General features: G+C 41.3%; 1 protein-coding gene across 1 annotated transcript in view; it reads left to right on the forward strand.

Annotated features, from left to right (window-relative positions):
- Positions 1-580: 580 nt before the first annotated feature.
- The window catches only part of GPLD1 (glycosylphosphatidylinositol specific phospholipase D1), a 108,471-nt gene continuing 84,718 nt past the window's right edge, over positions 581-24,333 (forward strand). The window contains exons 1-11 of the mRNA XM_089682251.1: positions 581-713; positions 2,775-2,830; positions 4,503-4,581; positions 9,447-9,544; positions 9,641-9,751; positions 14,702-14,750; positions 16,137-16,191; positions 19,445-19,552; positions 19,640-19,667; positions 19,757-19,896; positions 22,212-22,277. Of these exons, the coding sequence (XP_089538377.1) occupies positions 626-713; positions 2,775-2,830; positions 4,503-4,581; positions 9,447-9,544; positions 9,641-9,751; positions 14,702-14,750; positions 16,137-16,191; positions 19,445-19,552; positions 19,640-19,667; positions 19,757-19,896; positions 22,212-22,277 (878 nt within the window). The 5' untranslated portion in view covers positions 581-625. The remainder of the gene's footprint in view (positions 714-2,774; positions 2,831-4,502; positions 4,582-9,446; positions 9,545-9,640; positions 9,752-14,701; positions 14,751-16,136; positions 16,192-19,444; positions 19,553-19,639; positions 19,668-19,756; positions 19,897-22,211; positions 22,278-24,333) is intronic.

A 24,333-nucleotide genomic window follows, 5' to 3' on the forward strand; every position in this document is an offset into this window, starting at 1 on the left:
AAAATTTGTACTTGATGTTTACGTTCAACCACTTGAATTAAAGCTGAAAGTCTGCATTTCAAATTCATTTGGATTGTTTCCTTTTAATTTATTCTGGTGGCATACAGAGCCAAAGGTATGAAAATTGTGCCTGTGTCCAAATATATATGGACCTAACTGTATGGCATGTGGAAGTCAAGTGGTTAAAAACCCCAGTATATACCCTTATTAGAGGCTTGCCAGTATACTGTAAATACACTGCTTTTGCTCCCTAGGCTTGCTCAGCATTCCAAGACTTCAGATGTAAGCTGTAGCTCAAGAACACCCAGAGCACAGTGTTTTCCACTACTATAGGTCAAGTAAAGTGTGCCTAAAGCTTGATCAACAGAAACACCTCAACAAAAAATTGTACGTCACGTAATTTTGTGAACAGTTTTTAAAATAATTTTGACGTTGATCTATCATAAGTAACAAAATCTTGCAGGAATTATTCCACCCCGCACACCCACCACATGTCCCTTCCAATTTTTTTTGACAGTTTAACTATTCTGTCAATATTGCAGTAACCACATTAAATTCCAAAGGTTGTTCAGCTGTGTAAAAACATTTCACCCATCGTAACATATGATATGACAGTTTAAAAATAATGTCTGCATACACTGTATATCTGGCAGTTTGTTTTTTTATGTTACAACAATGTGAGCCATGTGGTCTTTCAACGCACATAGAGATAGGTAAGTGAAATTTTTACTCTTCCTAATGTCTGACAAGTAAATTGTCTAGGTGACTGTACTATATCGAATAGAAGTTACACAGTCTTCCATAAATGCTACTTAATTATCAATAGATTGTGGTTTTTTATGTTTCATTGCGCCTAAAACTGATACTTTAGTTAGTATTGGAGTATAGTGTGTTGAGTCAGCCACAGAATGTATTATCATTATTATTATTATACAGGATTTATATAGCGCCAACAGTTTGCGCAGCGCTTTACAAAATGAAGGTAGACATTACAGTTACAATACAATTTGGTACAAGAGAAAACAGAGGGCCCTGCTCATTAGAGATTACAATCTAGAAGATCATTCTGCCTTCATTTGAATCAAAAGCCTATAAAATAAACTTTGCTGGCTGGTAAGGTTAGGTTGCAGAAGAGAAAACACATGTGCAGCTCAATATACATTTTCAACATGTCTTGGTGTTGGGATGAATTAACTCCCCTTCATATTCATGGGAGATACGTCATCCTAAGCTAGCCAACTGAGGTGGCCGATGACATGAAACCTGGAATAAGTGAATATCAGCAATGGTAACAGATCAGTGAAGGGAGATCTTGGCCATTGCATTGCTGTAGGTGCGCATTGGCAGGTAAGTCCACCATAATGTGCAACTAGGCTGTGCAAACTTGCATTGTGAGAAAAAGCCTGAGGGACCCACAGCAGACTTTAGTTCCATGTTAACTATTCAATTTTAGATTTCATTCTTTGTAATAGAATATAATACAATATAAATAAAATATCTAATAGGGAGAGGGAGAACACATTCATGGAATAAGCAGAAATCTAGCTAACAGCTCAAAGTAAAAATATGTAGAAGAATGTTCTCCAGACTTTCTAAATGAAGGGCCAGTTTTCTTTCCTTCAGAGCTAGGGGGGCCGAACCATGGCTAATGGGAGTAGGAAATGTCCTGGCATCAGTGAGAGTAAACAATGTCCTGTCTTTGGTATTAGGGGAAATATTAGTGCCCCATCATTGGTGTCAGTAGGAGAAATACTGCCCCATTGTTGGTGTCAGTGCAGGAATTATTGCTCCATTGTTGGTGTCAGTGGGAGGAATAGTGCCTTGTTGTCAGTGGGAGCAAAAGTGCCCTAAGGGCTGGATAAAGGCAAGCAAAAGGCCGCATTAGACCCCCAGGCTGCAGTTTGGGGACCACTGATGTAGAATGATCAACATGACTTTTAATTTTTCATGTATTTTTTTTTTTTTTAAATCAGAAACTTATAGTTTGATTTTTTACATTTTCTAAATTTTAGGCCTAGAACTAAATTGTTTCTTAAAATCCTATTTCAGTCAGCTAACTTTCAGACATCTGCAGCCTTTCTCAACCAGGTTTCATGGGACCTTAGGGTTCCTCCAGAGAGGGTTTCTCAACTAGGGCTCCATGGGACTCTAGGGTACCTCTAGAGGTTTCTAGGGGTTCTTTGAGGAATGAGCAATTTCTGTTTCTCAGACAAGCTCCCACTGATACCAATGATCCTTTTAGCTATCTGAAAAGTGGTAATTCTTCCCAGTGACCACAAGTGTAAGGAGCTTTCTTCCCACTGACCATCACACTAACGTGTCATGAATTGTAGCTATAGTAATTATTAGCAGGCATTCCCTGAGACTGGAAAGTTATTTCAAGGGTTCCCCTGTGTTAAAAAGGTTGAAAAAGGCTGCACCAGAGGTTGCTAAAGGTTCCTTGAGCAATAAGCAACTTTTACATCTCAGGCAAGTTACCATTGTAAGCAATGGTCTCTTTAGATATCTGTATGGGGAGGATTATTCCAAATGTTTACAAATGTAAGGAGCATTCTTCCTTCTGTTCATAGCCCCAATGTACCATAAGCTGTAGGGGGCCACCTGAGACCAGAACATGTCAAAAAGATAGAGAATTGTTGTCCTAGAGGTAGGTTACTTTTACAGAATGGTATACATTTCTTGGGGGGTGGAACTGATCATGGTAAAAAATGTGGCTTGTGGAATAATTATTCAATTTTCAGACCATTTTATTCCTACATTAATTGATTTTACAGCACACAGAGCTCTGGAGTATTTCAGTCAGAAGGAAAGAAAAGTGAACTACAGAGAGGTAAATTTAAATGTATGCAAATCATTTATTTGGCTGTTGTACTAGAGATACACTTGTTCCATTGTACCATCGGGAGACAGAATCATGGCTCTACAGTGTATTAATATGTCTGACTTTTCAGACAGCAATGTAAGGGCTAGTGGTTTGGGGGTGGTAAAAGTGAATGGGGCCTCACTGCAACCAAGTGCACATGGTTGCGCCACTATGATGCACTATGACTATGATGCGGCATGACGTCAGCAAATGGCAGCTCCACCCAGTGCATTTCCTGTGCATGCACGTCCTCACGGATCACCACGGACATTATTGTATTTAGTTTCTGCCCGTGATACACTTTATTGTTTGGCATTTGCTTTTTCAGCTCTTTAGCTGATATGTTCATGCTTTTACTTGATGCACTTTACTGTTTCACTCACCTCTTTACATTCATGATGCACTTTACCATATTGTTTGATTTTTAGATTTCGCATTTACTAATGTTTTTTGCACTTTTATGTGTTGCACTCTACCATTCCGCATTCTACCATTTTAATTTTTTTTTTTAGTGCTGCACTTTCTTACATATATAAAAGCTAATTTCTAATTTGGCTGTGCAAACCTGACTGTAGCCAACTGAATATGGTCTAGCAGAGGAAGTCATTTGCAAAGGTTTGGGGAGGTAGCTGGCTGTGATGGGAGATTTGGGCACTGATACTTGCTGTGATTGGGGGTGATGGAGGGCGCTATGGCTAGCTAGAATGGGGACTGAACTGGGGCATTGTGATCACACTGGATAAAAATTCTATGCATGAAGGCACATTCTTCCCAGCATGTGGTCAGTTTTTCTGGCTGTGCTGGGAGAACAGCCTGCCTGTCCTCCAATGGTCAAGACTTTTGCTGACATGCCCCCTGCACAGCCATTCACTAGGAAGATTAGTGCTCTGCTGTTTCATCACCCCCAGCTCTCTAAGCCCCTTTTACAGCTGAGAACAGAGATTATTTGATCACAAAAGGGGAAAAAAAGGTATTTATAATTTTTTTTATATATACACAAATGTTTTGCCTTTAATTTCTATTTTAAACTGAATGGGTTGTTTTACAAGGTGAGGGTTCACATATACCTTAAGCCCTGGTTCACACTGATGCTGTGTGGAATTCGCAGCGTTTTCTGTGCGAATTCCACACCGCATCAGAATCACAACCCGTTCATGCAAACCGCTGCGGGTGTATGTGTTAAGTTAACAACACCCTGAAAGCAGTCCACAAAATGCGGTGCGATGTGCAGAATTGGATCGCATAGGTGTGAATACCCATGCGATCCGATTCTAGTGTGGATCCAAAAAAAGGTCCTGCACGTTTTTGGTGTAGGTGTGGTGCGAGTAGAGCCATACACAATGTATGGCTCCAATCGCACCACACACAAATCTTATGTGATTTACACAGGAATGTGGTGCGGTTCCTGTGTGCATCACATGTGATATATCGCACCGCATATATGTGAACCAAGGCTAAAGGAGAAGTATGGCCAATGCCCCTTTGGCCACATTTTTCCTGTGGGTCACAGGAATGCACTTAGTTCTGCACCCTTGTGACCCAGATTCAGCCAGCAGCGGGCTAAAACCCTCACTTCTCTTTTAGTGGAAATATTTGCCAATATTATGTATAAATCTCTGTTCATCTATCCTATTACCAGCTGCTTCAGAACCATCCCGATGCATACCAGGCTGGCAGTGTATACCCTGACGCCTTCTATCAGGGCCTCTGCATGCAAGGTAAAAGAAGCAAACCTAATGACTAACTCAAGACAAATCTTCCCCCAAAAGTGATCATACACAGCAACCGAAAATTAAGAAGTTATAATATGAAAAAAGAAAGAGACACTAAACTTTAGTTTAAAAAAGAAAACCCTATTCAAGTGTGTATTCCATTTTTTTGCTGACGGTAACTTACTTCCTGTTAGAGGGTGGCTACATTCATTCTCCGTTTCCCCACTGTATGTAGGAATGTAGTCACCCTCTCTTGCTCACTCCCGAGAGGCACTGTGGGATTTGTAGCGTGCATAGAACAGTGCACATAACTGCAAAATAAAAGTTGGTATTCTGTTTCCACGATTAGTTAATGACTCAAGGTGAGATTGACTTTGGCATCTACATACACAACAGAAAATCCCCCTTTCAGTATGTAACTGTGAGAGTTCTGTGTTTGACTGTACAGTATAACTCATACAGAGCAGTATCGAACTGCTTCATTGGAGCTCAGCTTCTTTACTATTGTTCAGAGCAGGGGCGGACTGACAACTCCTGGGGCCCCCGGGCAATAGGGAATCATGGGGCCCCTGTGTGTCCTCACCCACACTCAAACCACACCCAAAAAAGCCTATGAAAGGTACCAGGGGCATCTCATGGGGCCCCCTACTGACCCCGGGCCCTCGGGCAGTGCCAGAGTACCCGAATGGTCAGTCCGCCCTTGGTTCAGAGCTACTCCACTAGCCATTCTAAAAAGTAGGTGTAACGGAACCGGGTCAGACTACGCTTGAGTACTTCCGTTAGAATACCGCTTCCCCGTCCGAACACCAACAACAGACACCACAGTCAACCATACAAGACTAGAGGACACCAGTCTTGAAGTAAACCAGGAGGCAGACTAGTTTATTTGAACACAGATACAAGATATATACACTAAGGTGACAATTCCCCCTCCCTGCATAATGACACAGGGCGGGGCAATCTACATTTAGTAACAAGAGACACACAGGTATTCAAACTTCACACCAGCAGACAATCACATCAGGAGGGAGGGCTGCTGGAGACACCCCCCACTAAGCTAATACTGTTCCCCTAACAGGCACAGGGTGATTTACACATAAGAGGGATATGGGGAGCTGAGACGGGGTCTCCCCACCTCTCCAAAGTGAGCTGGGTTCCATGGGCCCCCCATCCAAAGTGACTCCTGTCACAGTAGGTATGGGCACACAAACATGCACCTGTTAGATCCCTGGGGATTGTTGGCAGATACGTTTAGGCCCCTTTCACACGTGTGTTCCATTTTTTTCATCAGTTCAGTCACATTTTTTCCAAGCAAAAATGGATCAGTTTACATCCGTTTTTCATCAGTTTACATCCATTTTTCATCAGTTTACATCCATTTTTCATCCGTTTACACCCGTTTTTTATTCGCTTTCATCCGTTTTCCGTCCATTCTGATCCAATTTCATCTGTTTTTTGTCCGTTCTGTTTAATTTTTTTTTTTACGGAAGAAAAATAGGGGTTTCTTCCATTCAAAAAAGCGAATGTTAATGGATATGGACACTAACGGATTAAACAGATGATCATCCATTTACATCCGCTAGTCCATAGAAATACATGGGTGTCCATTTTTCATCCATAAACGAACAAATGAAAAATGGACACACGGAACGCCCGCGTGAAAGAGGCCTTATAGTTTTTCTAACTTTATAATGGGGCTATTGCAGTGATAGCCAATTGCAATGATCACTAGAATTAATGCTCTAAGCACAGAGAAAGCTACATTTTATCTGAAAAGAAAAGAAAGAATCAGGGCTTGATCTAATTTAGTGTTAGTCAATGTTAGCATCAGGCTATGTGCACATAATTGCGGGTGGGGAACGTCCTTAAAATCACATGCGTTACCGACCTGCAGACACGCAGGGGTGCCATTAATTCTTAGTTAGTGTCAATGTTAGCATCAGGCTATGTGCACATATCTGAGGGTGGGGAACGTCCCCAAAATCACATGCGTTACCGACCTGCAGACACGCAGGGGTGCCATTAATTCTTAGTTAGTGTGAATGTTAGTATCAGGCTATGTGCACATATTGCGGGTGTGGAACATCCCCAAAATCACATGCGTTACCGACCTGCAGACACGCAGGGGTGCCATTAATTCTTAGTTAGTGTCAATGTTAGTATCAGGCTATGTGCACATATTGCGGGTGTGGAACATCCCCAAAATCACATGCGTTACCGACCTGCAGACACGCAGGGGTGCCATTAATTCTTAGTTAGTGTCAATGTTAGTATCAGGCTATGTGCACATATCTGTGGGTGGGGAATGTCCCCAAAATCACATGCGTTACCAACCTGCAGACACGCAGGGGTGCCATTAATTCTTAGTTAGTGTCAATGTTAGTATCAGGCTATGTGCACATACCTGCGGGAGTGGAACGTCCCCAAAATCAAATGCGTTACAGACCTGCAGACACGCAGGGGTGCCATTAATTCTTAGTTCGTGTCAATGTTAGCATCAGGATATGTGCACCTATCTGCGGGTGGGGAACGTCCCCAAAATCACATGCGTTACCGACCTGCAGACACGCAGTGCCATTAATTCTTAGTTAGTGTCAATGTTAGTATCAGGCTATGTGCACATATCTGCTGGTGGGGAACGTCCCAAAAATCACATGCGTTACTGACCTGCAGACATGCAGGGGTGCCATTGATTCTTAGGTAGTGTCAATGTTAGTATCAGGCTATGTGCACATATCTGCGGGTGGGAACGTCCCCAAAATCACATGCGTTACCGACCTGCAGACACGCAGTGCCACTAATTCTTAGGTAGTGTGAATGTTAGTATCAGGCTATGTGCACATATCTGCGGGTGTGGAACGTCCCCAAAATCACATGCGTTACAGACCTGCAGACATGCAGGGGTGCCATTAATTCTTAGTTAGTATCAATGTTAGCATCAGGATATGTGCACCTGTCTGCGGGTGGGGAACGTCCCCAAAATCACATGCGTTACCGACCTGCAGACACGCAGTGCCATTAATTCTTAATGGCACCCCCATGCATTGGAAATCGCAGCATGTTTCCCTGCAAGTTGTGGCTTGTTTTAAAAAAATGGGGGTGGGGGGGGTTTCCCTACATTTCTGCGGGTGGGCCAGCTCATTGAAATGAAAGGAATACTTACACGTAGAACACAGACCTTCACAGATCTGAACAGAACCTTAAGGTCAATGTCACTGCAAGTGTCAGTGTTTGTGTTAGTGTCAGTGTGTTTTAGGTCGAAAAACATATTTTATATTTAGCGTCAGTGCAAGTGTTAGGCCTCATTCACATGAAACATATGCATCCATGCCCCCAGTGACAGCCATGCACAGTTGTTGCATGCATCCTAGTGCAGGCAGTTCAGAGCTATCATTTGGGACAGAGCCACTGCTGCCAATATGACATGAGAGTACACAATACTGAATGCACCTTGGGTAACACCTGTGCATCTCTGTGCCAGTAAACACGTCCCTGTACGGGATGCCGATTGAAACGTCCCATGTGTATGAGGTTTTGGTGTTTGCACCCAATCACACCGGTGCGATTTGCGAATTAAAATCGCACCTGAAATCGTATCTAATGAATGTGAATGTCAGTATCTTAACATGTGCGATTTGCTGCAACGTGTTTTCTAAAGTAGTTCCTGCCTTACTTTTTCTGCAGTTTATTGCGATTTCACATACATAGAATATAATGGAAACTGCAAAGTAAATCGCAAGAAACCTTTGAAAATCTTCACAAGTTGCAATAATCTTCAGAGATCGCACCTGAAAACACACATACAGTAAATCATGCAATTTTAAATCGCAACGGTGTGACCGGTGATTTAGTGTGTTTAGATTTGTTTCTTGGTGCTATTATCTCTACAAACAACAAATACTGTACACATACATGGTATCTTCATGCAAGTCAAGAGTGGGTCAAGGTCATAGTATACAAATATACAGCTGAAGGTTAAAAAATATTTTACTATTTTGGACTAGTTTTCCTTTGATATTAATAAAAAAAAAACACATTTACGTTTAACCCCAAATAACAGACCAATATGTCCTGAAAAAGGTATAGTTTACATGAGGTGCATCAAAATTTTTAAAGGGTGCATTGACTGAAAAAGGTTGAATGTTGCTTTAGATCAGGGATGTCAAACTCAATTTCATTCTGGGCCACATTAGCATTATGGTTGTTCTCAAAGGGCCGGTTGTATCTTTAGATGTCCAGAGAACCCCACTCCCCCTTACATCAGGTGTCAAGAGCCCACCCGCCATCAGAATTCAAGTGTCCCCTTCCCTTCCATCACAGTGCACCCCTTGTACCTTGTGCTGCTGCTGGGAAAAAGCTGGGGAGAGGAGCTGGAAGCAGAAAGTGCAGGGTCTGGAGGAGGATGAGAGGAGGCTGAGACCAGGGAAGGCGGAGAGGGGAGGATTTGTAGGAGGAGTTCTGTCCTTCTCTCTGCTGTCAACTGCTGAGATGGAGGGGGACAGAGCTGAGCCTCTCTGTGATTGCACGAAGTAGTGCAGGATCTAGTGCAGAAGTACTGTTCTCCTCTCTGCTGTTGACTGCTGAGATGGAGGGGGACAGAACTGAGCCTCTCTGTGATTGCACGAAGTAGTGCATGATCTAGCGCAGGAGTACTGTTCTCCTCTCTGCTGTTGACTGCTGAGACAAGGTGAGGGGCAGAGACAAGTCAGGTGCCGTAGCTGCAGGAGAGGTGTGAGGGCCACATGAAATGGTATGGTGGGCCGCATTCGGCCCACGGACCTTGTGTTTGACACATGTGCTTTTGATAAATATTTATTTACAGAATTATTCATTATAAGAAGATCAAATAATGTTTCATTTGCTTTCTTCAGGAAAATATCACTCTGTATCAGAAGATTCACACTGGACTCCTTTTTTAAAAGCCAGCATTAACTATATTAGAAGAACATATCCCCTGCCATGGGGCGAGGTACAGCTACTCTGTCTCTCATGGTAAAAGACAAAAGTGATATTAAATATTTGATAACATTCACAACCGGCCTGTGTATTGTTCTATTTGTTCCAGAGAGCACAGAAACTGGTGGCCTTCCTTTTTGGAATAGCTTCCCATCAAGTATCTGATGTGAGTTGGCACAGCCTGCACATTGATCATGGATTCCTCAGAGCAATGGCAGCAGTGAGTATTTACTCGCAAATTATTTCAATTTGCAAGCACAAAACAGCATTTTTGGATGTTTAATAAAAAATTGAAAGCTAAGACTGCGCTTTACTCGTTGAAAAATGAATGTGTAGTTTGTTAAATAGGTTAAGCCATTGCATTTGACTTTCACATGTATATGTAGAGCTCACGCAAAAAGAGGGGGGTTGTGAAAAGAGATTCACAAAGAAAGCGGCTACATTATGAACAGAATGTGATACTCAGAAAAATTTCCAAAAATTATGCTTTATTACACATACAAATTTGACATATGGGCAATCGCCCTGGTTTACCATCACCTCAGTATGAGACAATACACACAGACCTAAAACCATATAAAATGACACCAAGACCGGTCTGAATGCATGTGCAACAAGGACAATGACTACAAGAGTCTAAAGTCCCTGTAGCACTGGCGCATAGGTGAACACTTCCCAAAGGAGGTGTATGCAAAAATTATACCATAGGTATACCATAAAACGTGTTATAAATGTGTAGATAATGCTACTACCAGGATGGTTATATCCCAAACAGGGAGTTTCAAAAAATTATACTATGGATATAGGTATCACATGTATGCAATACAGCAAGCACAGTATGCGTCAAAAAGAAGGCATGCCTCTAGGCCTATATGAGACAAAACATAAATGTCATATAAATGATGCAGTACATTCCTATGCCGGCACAAGTGGTTGGGGCCCATTCATCTGTGATATTACCAGCTGTTTCCTAGGGCTCTTGAATAAGAATATGCCCCATTTTTTACCAGGATGGAAGGATAGATGCATAAAGCAGCGCACTGCTTGAAATGGTTTCTTCACCACTACATGTGGACTACACACCACTTTCTGTAAGAAAAACAAGACACATCCCAATAGATCTTCTGCCTGTTGAAATACATGTGGTATATCTTGTTTCCTATATAAAGCACCATGATGTCCCCATCCTGTAGTGAAACAAACAATATGTGGAAAGTCACTGAAAGAGCTTTCACTCTATATAGGATATATAGGTCATATAGGTCACATAGGACCATATATCTAGTGTCCTGCAACAGTCCACTCACCACCTGTGCAATGGATAATAGGAGAGGAAAGGATGTCCTTCATAGGTACTGCCATACAAGGCCAGGGAGGCCAAGGAACCACCGCTGACATCCGCCGATATACCGCGGGTTCCAGCCTCTTCTCGGCGCCTGTGCTGCCTAGGCTTGCCTCATGGCATGTGAAAATGGCTTCCTCCTTGTAGGTCAGCGTGCGTTCCACCGAATGTGCATGACCGGAAGTGACGTATCTGACGTATGACGTCAACGCATTTCGCCGATGGGCGTATCTCACTCAGCTTCGTCAGGATTTCAACAGGCAGAAGATCTATTGGGATGTGTCTTGTTTTTCTTACAGAAAGTGGTGTGTAGTCCACATGTAGTGGTGAAGAAACCATTTCAAGCAGTGCGCTGCTTTATGCATCTATCCTTCCATCCTGGTAAAAAATGGGGCATATTCTTATTCAAGAGCCCTAGGAAACAGCTGGTAATATCACAGATGAATGGGCCCCAACCACTTGTGCCGGCATAGGAATGTACTGCATCATTTATATGACATTTATGTTTTGTCTCATATAGGCCTAGAGGCATGCCTTCTTTTTGACGCATACTGTGCTTGCTGTATTGCATACATGTGATACCTATATCCATAGTATAATTTTTTGAAACTCCCTGTTTGGGATATAACCATCCTGGTAGTAGCATTATCTACACATTTATAACATGTTTTATGGTATACCTATGGTATAATTTTTGCATACACCTCCTTTGGGAAGTGTTCACCTATGCGCCAGTGCTACAGGGACTTTAGACTCTTGTAGTCATTGTCCTTGTTGCACATGCATTCAGACCGGTCTTGGTGTCATTTTATATGGTTTTAGGTCTGTGTGTATTGTCTCATACTGAGGTGATGGTAAACCAGGGCGATTGCCCATATGTCAAATTTGTATGTGTAATAAAGCATAATTTTTGGAAATTTTTCTGAGTATCACATTCTGTTCATAATGTAGCCGCTTTCTTTGTGAATCTCTTTTCACAACCCCCCTCTTTTTGCATGCCTTTTTTGGCTACTGAATGGAGACCATTTACTGGGTGATACGGTAATTTATTCAACAACCTCTTAATAACTATCTTTAACAAATATGTAGAGCTCACCCCTATAGGGGTTGCGTTTTTTAAACTTTATTGCTGAATAACTAGGAAAGGGCTTAGGGAGCTGTGGGATACTCCATGAAAACTGAACAATGGTCGGAGGACACTCTCCATTATGTCCCTACTTCCAATAGTCCTTTTAGCCAAGGCCCAAAGAAATGGACAGTACCGAGACATCAACAGAAATGTCTCATGCAAGGTAAGCACTAGTATCAATGCACAAAAGAAAGTAGAAATAGTCACCAGGATCCTACACCCAGGTCTGTAATCACAATGCCCCTGGACTCTTACCACTCAGACATTCTCCCAGTAAACTCCCCAGACCAGATCCTCAGTGAGGCTTTAGCAAACAGTCCCCCAGCTCTGGTACAGCTGGGACCTTGATGAACACAGGTAGAGTTACAGTTTGAATAAATAATATAAACCCTGGTGAATTATATTAATAGCAGATCAATATATTCCAAAGTCTATATCATCGCGCCTTGAGAATGTAGTCCTGGGAAATACTTATTTGGATAGGAGCTGCTATTATACAACAATAACCCAAAATATATCGAATATGTGAAAATAAATAAATATAACCACAATAATAGCACTCATAAAAATACAACTGAAAAAAAAAGAACTAATAATAATAATATTATTATTATTAATCCACCACCAAATGAAATATAATGGGTGGAAAAAAAAAACAAAACAAACAAAACTCAGTAATGGATCCTCATTAAATTCCATTAAATAAAGTCCTTATAGAGCATATATGATCTTCAATCAATGAAGCTATGGAATCTTAGACTTTCCTTCACCAATAGATAATCCAGTGCTCAACACCCCATCAAAGTGAAAACTCACCAGAAACTGGTGAAATACCAGCATATCTTTATAAACTCAATAGATGTGATAAACTCCGCAGCATATCATTTTTATCAGCTGAAGGTTCCAATGAACTCCATAGGTCACATGTGAACAAAGTAAAGAACACTCTCCATAGCGTAATACCATTTCAGAAATTTACACAGTTGTGTTCAAAATAATAACAGTGTGTTGAACAAAGTGAATAAAGCTCAAAATCCTTCTAATAGCTTTTATTTCCATACACACAAATGCATTGGGAACACTACACATTCTATTCCAAATCAAAGTGTTTGTTTGTAACAGTGTTTGTATTCTTCTTTACAAACCCAAACATTCACTATATAAACTGAAAAATGTTTGAAGATTTTGCTTTCCTTTGAATCACTTAATGAATATTTAGTTGTATAAGCACTGTTTCTGAGAACTGCTGTACATCTGTGTTGCATGGAGTCAACCAACTTCTGGCACCTGTGAACAGGTATTCCAGCCCAGGATGATTGGACTACATTCCACAGTTCTTCTCTATTTCTTGGTTTTGCCTCAGAAACTGCATTTTTTAATGTCACCCCACAAGTTTTCTATTGGATTAAGATCCGGGGATTGGGCTGGGCACTCCATAACATCAATCTTGTTGGTCTGGAACCAAGATGTTGCACGTTTACTGGTGTGTTTGGGGTCGTTGTCTTGTTGGAACACCCATTTCAAGGGCATTTCCTCTTCAGCATAAGGCAGCATGACCTCCTCAAGTATTCTGATGTATTCAAACTGATCCATGATCCCTGGTATGCGATAAATAGGCCCAACACCGTAGTATGAGAAACATCCCCATATCATGATGCTTGCACAATCATGCTTCACTGTCTTCACAGTGTACTGTGGCTTGAATTCAGTGTTTGGGGGTCGTCTGACAAACTGTCTCCGGCCACTAGACCCAAAAAGAACAATCTTACTTTCATCAGTCCACAAAATGTTGCTCCATTTCTCTTTAGGCCAGTCAATGTGCTCTTTGGCAAATTGTAACCTCTTCAGCACATGTCTTTTTTTCAACAATGGGACTTTGCGGGGCTTGTTGCAGATAGCTTGGCTTCACATAGGCGTCTTCTAATTGTAACAGTGCTCACAGGGAACTTTAGACCTTCTTTGATCTTCCTGGAGCTGATTGTTGGCTGAGTCCTTGCCATTTTGGCTATTCTTTTATCCAATCGAATGGTAGTTTTTCGCTTTTTCCACGTCTTTCAGGTTTTGGTTGCCATATTAAAGCATTTGCGATCATTTTAGCTGAGCAGCCTATCATTTTCTGTACTTCTTTATATGTTTTCCCCTCTCCAATCAACATTTTAATCAAGGTACGCTGTTCTTCTGAACAATGTCTGGAACGACCCATTTTCCTCAGAATTTCAGAGAGAAATGCACTGTAACCGGCGTGTACAACATTTGCTGCCTTCCTTCCTTAAATAAGGGCAATAATTGCCACCTGTTTTTCAAAGAATGAATGACCTCACTAATAGAACTCCACACTGCTATTATTTTGAACATGCCCCTTTCAATTAGTGATTCAATTACGCAGAATCAGCAGCATGCATGTTATGACTGTTGGGTCTGTTGGATTTCTATTACTCTACTACACCTGCTAGTAAATATTTGCCATGTAGAAATATTTCTACCAAAAACAGTGATTGATCAGGTTAGTGATGTCTGACTGCTATTATTTTGAACACAACTGTGTGTATATATATATATATATATATATATATATATACACACACACACACACACACTTTTTTGTCCTGCTCTATGCGTTTTCTCTTGAGATGACATACTCTTGATATACTGTATGTTTTATAACTGTGAGAAATATTTTCTGTCATATATTTCCTCAGATCGACTTTCACGGCTCATATCCAGAAGCCCATCCAATTGGTGATTTTGGTAAACATAAATATATTATCTTTTTATAATATTTAACAAACATATATTATATATAAATAAAGATATAGATCTTACAGTTGAGCGCATTGTGCCACAGAAATTTTGGGTTCAAATCCCATCAGGGAATGAACTACATGGAGTTTGTAGACTTATCACAGGGGTGTTAAACTCCATTTCATATATGCCGTATCAGCATTATGGTTGCTCTCAAAGGGCTGGTTGTATCTGTAAGACTAGATGTCCAGAGCACCTCACCCCCCCATTACATCAGATGTCAAGAATCCTACACCCTCCCTAACATCACCGTGCACCCCCTTTGGGGGTAGAGCTGGAAAGCAGAAAGTGCAGGGTCTGGAGGAGGACCAGAAGAGGAATGCAGTCGTTTACCAGAGTGTGCTGAATGCTGAAACCAGGGGACGCAGAGATGAGGGGGTGCTGCAGCTGCACTGCACTGACAGGTGCATCATTTGGCAGAGGAGTTCTATTCTCCTCTCTGCCGCCGACTGCTGAGACAAGGTGGGGACAGAAACAAGGGGGTACCTGCCGGAGAGGTGTAAGGGCCACATGAAATGAACTGGAGGGCCGGATTCATCCCCTGGGCCTTGTGTTTGACACCTGTGTCTTATCATGTATGTTTCTATAATTAAGTGTGAACAGGAGGTACATGTCCTTGCTCTGTGATGTCTCAAGCCTCATACTGCTACACTTTACTATTATGTGTAACTTGGGTATACATGTGCTGTTAAATGAACTTTGGCACATAACATAGCTTATTTTTCTTACATTTTTACAAAGCTCATAAATTTAAAGTTCTGTGTATTCAAAAGCTCTCCCAATTTTATGTACAGCCCAAGCATTTTGTAGGCCACTTCCACATGGGTGGGCCGCCGCACCCCTTGACAATCCACCTAAGGTTTACAATACAGTCAGAAAAGCTGTTCAGCTTATCACATGCTGCAATGCTTTGCAGCAAATATAAAGCAGCATGTTGAGTTGACAGGACAAACTTTGCCATTAGGGTCATTCACATCATGGCACAACCACGAGTCAAATACTTGGTCTGTACTTGCAGGGCCTTAGTTCTAATGTAAATTGACATAAACAAATTAAAAAACAGACATTCAGGAGGCGGCAGGATTACTTTCTGAACACTATCTTAGCTGCTGCTTAGCCATTCTCTGAAAAGCAATCCACAGTGGATCGCTTTTCAGAGAATGGGCTAGTGTGAACTTATTCATATTAAACAGCAAATATAATTTCAATACAACATCTCTTCCAATTATAAACAGATATTCTTGAAAGGTAAAAAGTTACTAGGGTCTCTTTCTGTTGAATAATTATAATGCATCTACTACCTTGTTTAAACATACATTTTTTATGTCTTAGGTGGTGATGTACTCAGCCAATCTGAACTTGACTTTAATTATCTGGAATCAAAATGGTGAGATGAAGAATAAAGATTAGCAAAGATTATTTTGATTTGGCCATAGACAAAGGAAAATAAAAATGATGGGACCCTTGAAATGTCTCCTTTTCCCCAACATATACAGTCTTGTTTCTGCTATAGCCTCCACTTTGGAAGAAATGTGCAGTGCTGACCCACCTCCATTAAATTATCGCTAAACCATGGGTAGACATGCAATTTTTCTATCCAGCAGATAGTCTGTGAGTGGTAAACTATTTTTTAAATTTCCTTTTTTTTTGTGATTAGCGTCCAACTAACACCATTTGGCATACCTGTACTGAAATATTTAGACTATGAAAAATTCCTACTTTGTATGGCCAACTTTAAAGAGATATTGTCACTCTGTCCATGCAGCTGTCGGTAGACATGTGACAGTGCTTGGGCCAAAGCTGCCAATTACCAGGCCCTAATGCTGCCACATAGGGGGGCGGGGGGGTTGCTCCTGACAGTATTCAGCCAACTTCAGAGCTTAGACAGATTAGAACACCGCAGCAGGGAGGATATGTGAGAACATAAGGCTGTAAAGAAGAGAGTTCTGCAGATAAACAGGTACAACTTACGCAGGACGATTTGTTTAATCTTTATATCACCTGAGGCCAGTCACTGCACTAAGTATATGTAAGGGTTTACAACCTCTTTAAAGGATAAGTTCACCTTTTGACCAAAAATAATAAATGCACATTTTTTTTAAAGTAAAAAAATGTGCATTTATTATTTATGGTTGCAGGAGCCTGCAAAGCCTTGTACCAGCGATCAGTAGATCGCTGGTGCCATGTAGGTCTCCTGCAGACCTGTCAATATATCTGATTTCCTGTATATGATGTACAGGCAAGAAGGTATACTGACAGGAAGATTCAATAAACTACATTCATTCAACTTCATTGAGAACTACAAGCCAACAGCCGCTAAGGCCATGGGGACTTGTAGTTTATTCATTCACAGAACTTTGTGAATGAATGATGTGGCTGTGTGGTCGGAGCCCCACACGGCTGTGCTGTTTTTAAAAAGTGGCAGCTTGTACGGGGAACTTCTCCCCATACTTCTGTCACAGGGTGAGGGGGGCAGCAGGCATCGGCTGCAGCATTGGGAACATGTTACCACCCTAAAAACAGGTGAAACATGTAACATGTTCCCAAAGGTGAACTTATCCTTTAAGCTGCTTTCTGTCAGAAATGATGACTGCAATTATATGCAACTAAATAACAAAAGAAAGGGTTCTCATCTGGTATCCTAAGGGCTCTTGCACATAGTTACATAGGTACATAGTACATAGTTAGTCTGGCTGAAAAAAGACAAAAGTCCACCCGGTCCAACCATTAAAAAAAAAAAAGTTATAATCCTATACCCACAGTTGACCCAGAGGAAGGCAAAAAAAACCCCCCAGCAAAGCATGATACAATTTGCTCCTGCAGGGGGAAAAATTCCTTCCTGATCCCCCGAGAGGCAATCGGATATTCCCTGGATTACCTTTACCTATAAATGTTAGTATCCAGTTATATTCTGTGTATCTAGGAAAAAATCCAGGCCTTTTTTGAAGCAATCCACTGAGCTGGCCAGAACCAACTCTTGAGGGAGTCTATTCCACATTTTCACAGCTCTTACTGTGAAGAAACCTTTCCATGTTTGGAGATTAAATTTCTTTTCCTCCAGACGTAAAGAGCCCGTTCAGCATATTTGCAATGTGTATTTCCTCTGCTGAGGTGCAGTGTATAATAGTAAGAAGAAAGAAGCGCCTCTAAGTGCAGTGTAAGACGATATTTATTGGCAAACAATGTAGAACCACTCACATTGTGTAAAATCAAAGTAAGCTCAACTGGGTAGGTGGATGGCTGTGTCCTTGTCGTGTCAGCCGCATCCGCACTAAGCGGAACGTTGGCGTCAGCATGATGACGTGTGTGGACCAACATGCATAGCAGCGCGTTTTCAAGCTTGATAAGAGAGCGCACTTCCACCCTTAGTGATTTAGCGCATGCTCTGAAACGTGTCGCTATGCATGCAGGTCCACACACATCATCATGCTGACGCCGACATTGCGCTCCAAGGTGCGTTCCAGATGACATCTTTTGAAGACTACACATACCAGCTGGCAACCCTGACACCTCTACGGTCTTCTTGGTGCGGACGCGGGTGACACGGCAAGGACACAGCCATCCACCTACCTAGTTGAGCTTACCTTGATTTTACACAATGTGAGTGGTTCTACATTGTTTGCCAATAAATATCGTCTTATACTGCACTTAGAGGTGCTTCTTTTTTCTTACTTCCATACAGAGTTTGCTACTACTATATGAAGCTGGCCCTAGTGCTCTATGGACTTTTAGTCTTACATTGGACTTTTATGTCATTATGTTATATGTTTTAATAGTGCTCCTTACATATAGGAGCTGGGTGTTTGCTCTTTGCGCTGATTTTCCTCTGTATAGAGTTTCTTGAGGTGCAGTGTATAGCCTGACACTGACATGAGTAGCTAGGAGTTGCAGTACTAAAATATATATCGGTGTTATCGTAAACATGAGAACAGCGTACAGTCATATGCAAAAACTCGAAAATACACCAACAATTATGCTGAACAGACTCAGCTGACCTATTTGCAAGATGCATGTAATGCATAGTAATAGGTTCAAAATAATGGCAGCCCCATGAAAGTTTAGTTTACCTTCCCTATGCACCCCGCTGCTTTGGCCTTTCAGAGTGATGAGTGTTAGCACCGTGTAAGCTTCCACAAGGCTAAGGACTCCCTCCCCTGCTGGATGTTCCCATCCCCTACAGTACCGGGTTTATTCCTAGTGGCTGAGCGGAGGAATAAAAGGTGATCCAGGCAGTAGGTCTTAGATGCTTCTTCTTTTTCGTTCAGCCAGTGGGTTGAATGAAAAAAAAACACAAATTCCTCTATCCACAAAAGCAAGGTGGATGAAGGAATCACCCTACCAGGAGGCTGCACCTACTCGACAGAAGCCCATTTAATGATCGACTTCTGCCAAACAGGGACAGCTAAAAACTGATCAAATTTAGACCGATCCCTTCTGAATCAGCCAATATTTGATGTCTATGGCCAAATCAGGTATAAGCTGTTGGTTGATTCAAAATTGAAGTAGGCCTGTTGTTTTGCTCTGCATGGCTTTTTCAATATAGCAGTACAAAAAGCAGTGATGATTTGCCATGTGGTTGCTGTTGGTAACTGGGTTGCACAAATTCCTTTTTGCCTTATTGAATTAGCTCTTGTTTCTAGGTATATTCCCGTAAAGGACCTTTTTAACATATATGAGGAATTCTACAATGAGACAGTCATTGATGAGAAAACAATTGTTGACTGTATGTACATCCTCTTTCTGGAACTGTGAGTAAAGCACCACATTACAATCTCAAAAGCTGAAATAAGTAGTTTTATGATGATTAAATGGTGTTTCATGTTTTATCTTTAAAGCTACGGTGAATATTTTGCTGTTTCTAAGGTAATTCTATTTTATAAGAATATAATCCAGATGACATGGTATTCTGCAAATGAGAATGTTACAGTATGTTTCATTTGATTGCTTTTTAGCTCTACACTACATATGCTACAAAATCTCCCTTCTTGGTGGAACGATTCCATGAATACTTTTTGGGTGGTGTTGATGACATGGCATTTTGGTCCACAAACATATTTCAGTTTACTAGTCTCATGTTAGATAATGGTACTAGGTAAGTCACACTGGGTTGGTATGCTGTATTCTTCACAGAGCCCCCAATCACACAGTCCACCCGTCAGAGAGCACCCCAATCAAAAAGTCTCTTTACAACAGAGCCCAAACTTTTGGTCTGGAGGAGGTGGACTTCCATCTTCTTCTGCATGGCTTGGATCAGAGTTACCATGGTGTGCACCCTGCCCTAGAGTGTCACTGGTTGTTATGGTGCTGAGGGCCAACTCGCCCACTCCATGGCAACTCATAACACTGGTCCAAGGCAAACTGGGATCCATGTTCTCAGTACCCTGGTTGAGAAAAACTGCAGTAGAGAATGTTCACATTACTGAGCCTATAATGTTTAACTTAATATGGACTTTAAGTTTATTTATTTCAGGTACTTACTTGCTGTCAATTTACGCAGCGTTTTACATACATATATTGTACATTCACATCAGTCCTTAACCCTCAAGGAACGTACAATCTAAAGTCCCTAACTCACATTCATACATATACATACTAGGGCCACTTTAGACAGGAGCCAATTAACCTACCAGTATGCCTTTGGAGTGTGGGAGGAACCCAGAGTACCCGGCAGAAACCCACACAGTCACAGTCCAGGCAGGTGGTGCCATGGCTGGGATTTGAACCAGCGACCCTAGTACTGCCAGGCAGAAGTGCTAACCATTTAGCCACTGTGCTGCCCCAGGTTAGTGTCAGTGGTCAAATGCATCTTGCTGTGAGGTATATGCTTGCATATGACATCCATTTGAGATCTTTTTAAGATCCTTCAGACTTTAATAACAGGTACACTTGGTCTCAAGTTGATCAACTTCTAACCTTCACTTCACCTGCATCTAAGCTGTATCAACTTGCTTCAAGTGGATTTGATTGATTTGAATATGGAAAGAAGAAATTCTGAAGCAAACAAAAGTGTGTGGCCACTGGTCCTAAATAAGGCGACGCTACATTAATTTTGAAGCTCCAATCTTGTGTAAAGCAACTAAGAAAAATAGGATTTGTGCTTGGAAATGATTATGTGAGTACAGCTTAGAGCAGAGCTCCACCAAAGAGGGAAAGTTCTGTGTTAAGAATTTGCACCTTTGGGGAGCCGGTACCCAAAACTGACAGGTACACACTCCCACTTCTGCTGCAATCGCCTAGGCAATTGGAAATGGAAGTTGTCCTCCCCCCTCCCTCCCCATAGTCTTCTGGGAAATGTGACAGGTCCCAGAAGACTATGGGACCATTCAGAAAGTGCAGTGGGCACCCGGCTATGAAGCTGCAAGCTGTCACAGCCGGGTGCCCACACTGAAGAAAAGATGCCAGTGTTGGGAACACAGGGCAGCAGATTAAATGGGCTGCAGGGGGTAGAGGGGGGAAGACACCACAGGATAGAGGGACAGGTGATTGGCTTTTTTTAAAAGTCAGCAGCTACAGTTTTTGTAGCTGCTGACTTTTATTTTTTTACATTTGCACTGGAACTCCGCTTTTACAATGCAAAATAAACACTCACTGTCCCTTTAGTAAATAAACCCTGATGCATTTTGATGTTAAAGAGAACCAGTGCAGGCTCCTGGGTTTTCACTGTAGTCCAGTCATCACCAACTAGCAAGTCATTGACCTAGAACAGGGGTCTCTAAACTGTGGCTTCGGGCAAAATCTGGCTAAGTGCAAGATTTTTTTCTAGCCCTTTGATGTAAGAGGACACAATAATGGAGACACTGATGTAAAGGGGTTTCTGATGGGGACCCTAATGTATAGGGGCAACTCTGATGTATGGGGGGCTCTTATCTAAGGGGGACTCCAATGTAGAAGGGACTTTTATGGAGACTCTGATACAAAGGGGCTCTGATGTAAGTGAGGACGCTGATGGGCTCAACTTTGTTTGGAATTCCTTTGCTTTGTTTATTGAAGTTTTTACTGAATTTCTTTATCTGTTCTAATTCATATCATGCTAATTAAAAAAAACCTCCATGCAAAACTTATTCATTCATTTAAATTTGATTCATTCATTTAAAATTATTTTTTTCATGATCCAGGAATATTTATAAAATATATGATGAGGCCCTTGTCCTGAAAAGTTTGGAGACCCCTGATCTAGAACAAGCATGCATACAATAAAAAAAAATGGCTGGCACGGTTTTGCCAGGGAGTCACTTACTAGATCACAGAGCAAAGAATGCAACTTTAGAAAAACCAAGTCAGAAATGGCAGCTCCCATGATCACATTAACATTAACTGAATGCATTTAGAGGTTAGGGCTCAAACAATTTGCAGATAAAACTGAGATAGCTGGATGTACTCATTTTGCTTGTTTTTCATTTCACCTAGTGAATGCTACTTGCCTGAAAATCCTATCTTTATACAGTGCAACATTGAGAAAAGAGACCCCAAAGTGTGAGTAAATTCACTGATAACTCTGTATCTGAACTTTTATTAAATGTAACACTTTATATACATTTAAATACATTGATAAACTTTAGTTGCCAGTATTGCTCTTTTTGCTTCTACGGTGCACAGCACAACAGCCAAGTTCTGTTTTACACTTTAGAAACCCTTTTCATAGGGTTCAATGAACACTAAAGAGCATGGGTAGGAAGGTCACTCTGACTACTGTTTAGACTGCACTAAGCACAGCCAGATGAATATAAGTTTCACGAATGATGCAAAAATGTTTTTTAAATGCACATAAATCTTGATGCTAATCTGTGGTATAACTGGTTTGCATTTGTCAATATTCTACATTTTGTATTTATGATTTGCCTTGTATTCCTGAGAGCATCTTGTCCTGACCAAATATGTTTCAGGGCTCTAGTGGACTCCTTTTTTTTTCCTTTCACTGTTTTTGTATCAAAAACTTAAAAAAAAAAATGGAGCAGAAAATAAAAGCCACCAATAATTCAGTGCTAATGATTTGTCAATAACAACATGGTTTTAAAGCATTATTTTAACAGAATGGAACTACTCGTGCTCTTTCTTTAATTAGTTCATAGTGCTCTGGGAATTCTTTGTCATATAATACATTTTTCTTAACTCTTCAGGTACAGGTATAAATAGAAAAAGTCTGGTATTAGACATTACAAGAAAAAGTAGACAAGTTACTGAGCAAGTAGCACATAATAAAGGTGAAAACCCACATCATCCTTTAGTTATTAGAGAAGGTCACAAGGCATCCTCCAAGAAGATACATACCGTAATAAGTGGAGCACATAATCCCATGATGTACAGAATGTAGCAAGGACTCATGTATCAAACAAAAAGACTGTTTAAGTTACAGATCTTAGCAGATGGCAAAAGATTTTGTTATCTAAATATCAAATAAGGCCCATCATCCTAGGACTAGGGTGATAGAGTGGCAGAAGTGTGGCCGTGGGCTTGAAAATGTGAAAGGAGTTTAGGATAGAAGAGTATAATAAAGAAGAGTAGCGGGGGGTAATAACAGAAAAAAAAGAAGGGAATGGGGGGAGAGAAGATAAGTAAAGGGGAGATCAGAAAAGGCATAGAGGGGCATATTATGGATAATTATGTAGTTAAAGCAACAAGGAAAAGAAGGCTATACTATATTGTTGCTCTTCCCTAGATTCCAGAGAAAGAGGTGTCCCTCCCCTAGAGCCAGAGAAATGTTTTTTGATTAGTGTCTGAATTAAAATGCTTGTATTAAGGCATATAAGGATCCTGCTTCATACTTCACTTGAACTCACTGAATTAATTAATCAGTGTCCGAAATACATTTCTGATATACTGGTGTTGTTTTACAGTAAGTCCAACATAACTAAGTGCTTGTGAATTTAGTAAGTTTGTCTTGTGAGATGTGGATCAGCTTCTCCATCTCTGCTATTTTGTTAAAGTGGTTGTATAGGCTGAAGATTTTTTACCTGCATGCATTCTATGCATGCAGGTAAAAAAAACTTCTGTGTGCAGCAGTGCCCCCAGCCCCCAAAATACCTACCTGAGCCTCATCGCTATCCAGTGATGTGAATGACAGCCTTAACTGCCCTGGGTCTCTGCCTTCTCATTGGCGGAGACAGCAAGTGGGAGCCATTGCAGCAATCCCGCTGCTGTCAATCACAGCCAGTCAGCCAATGAGGAGAGAGAGGGGGCAGGGCCAAGACAAGGCTTCGTGTGTGAATGGACACATGAAACAGCGGGTGCCCCCATAGCAAACGTCTTGCTGTGGGGGCACCCAACAGACAAGAGGAGCCATGAGAGCCTGTGGGGAACCTGAGAAGAGGAGGATCCAGGCTGCTCTGTATAAAACCACTGCACACAGTAGGTAAGTATAGACCTGTTTGTTATTTCACAAAAAAATTAACCTTTAGAATCGCTTTAAGTCTAATAATTCATTTTTCTATGGTAGGGAGTTGTTTGATATGCCAGTGAAAAGAGACACATAGGGGGATTTACTAAAATTTGAGAACTTAGAATCTGGTGCAGCTGTGCATGGTAGCCAATC

This window comes from Staurois parvus, unplaced genomic scaffold (genome assembly GCF_062004578.1).
Source record: "Staurois parvus isolate SC_StPar_1 unplaced genomic scaffold, SC_StPar_1.0 ptg000287l, whole genome shotgun sequence".
Lineage (NCBI taxonomy): Eukaryota > Metazoa > Chordata > Amphibia > Anura > Ranidae > Staurois > Staurois parvus.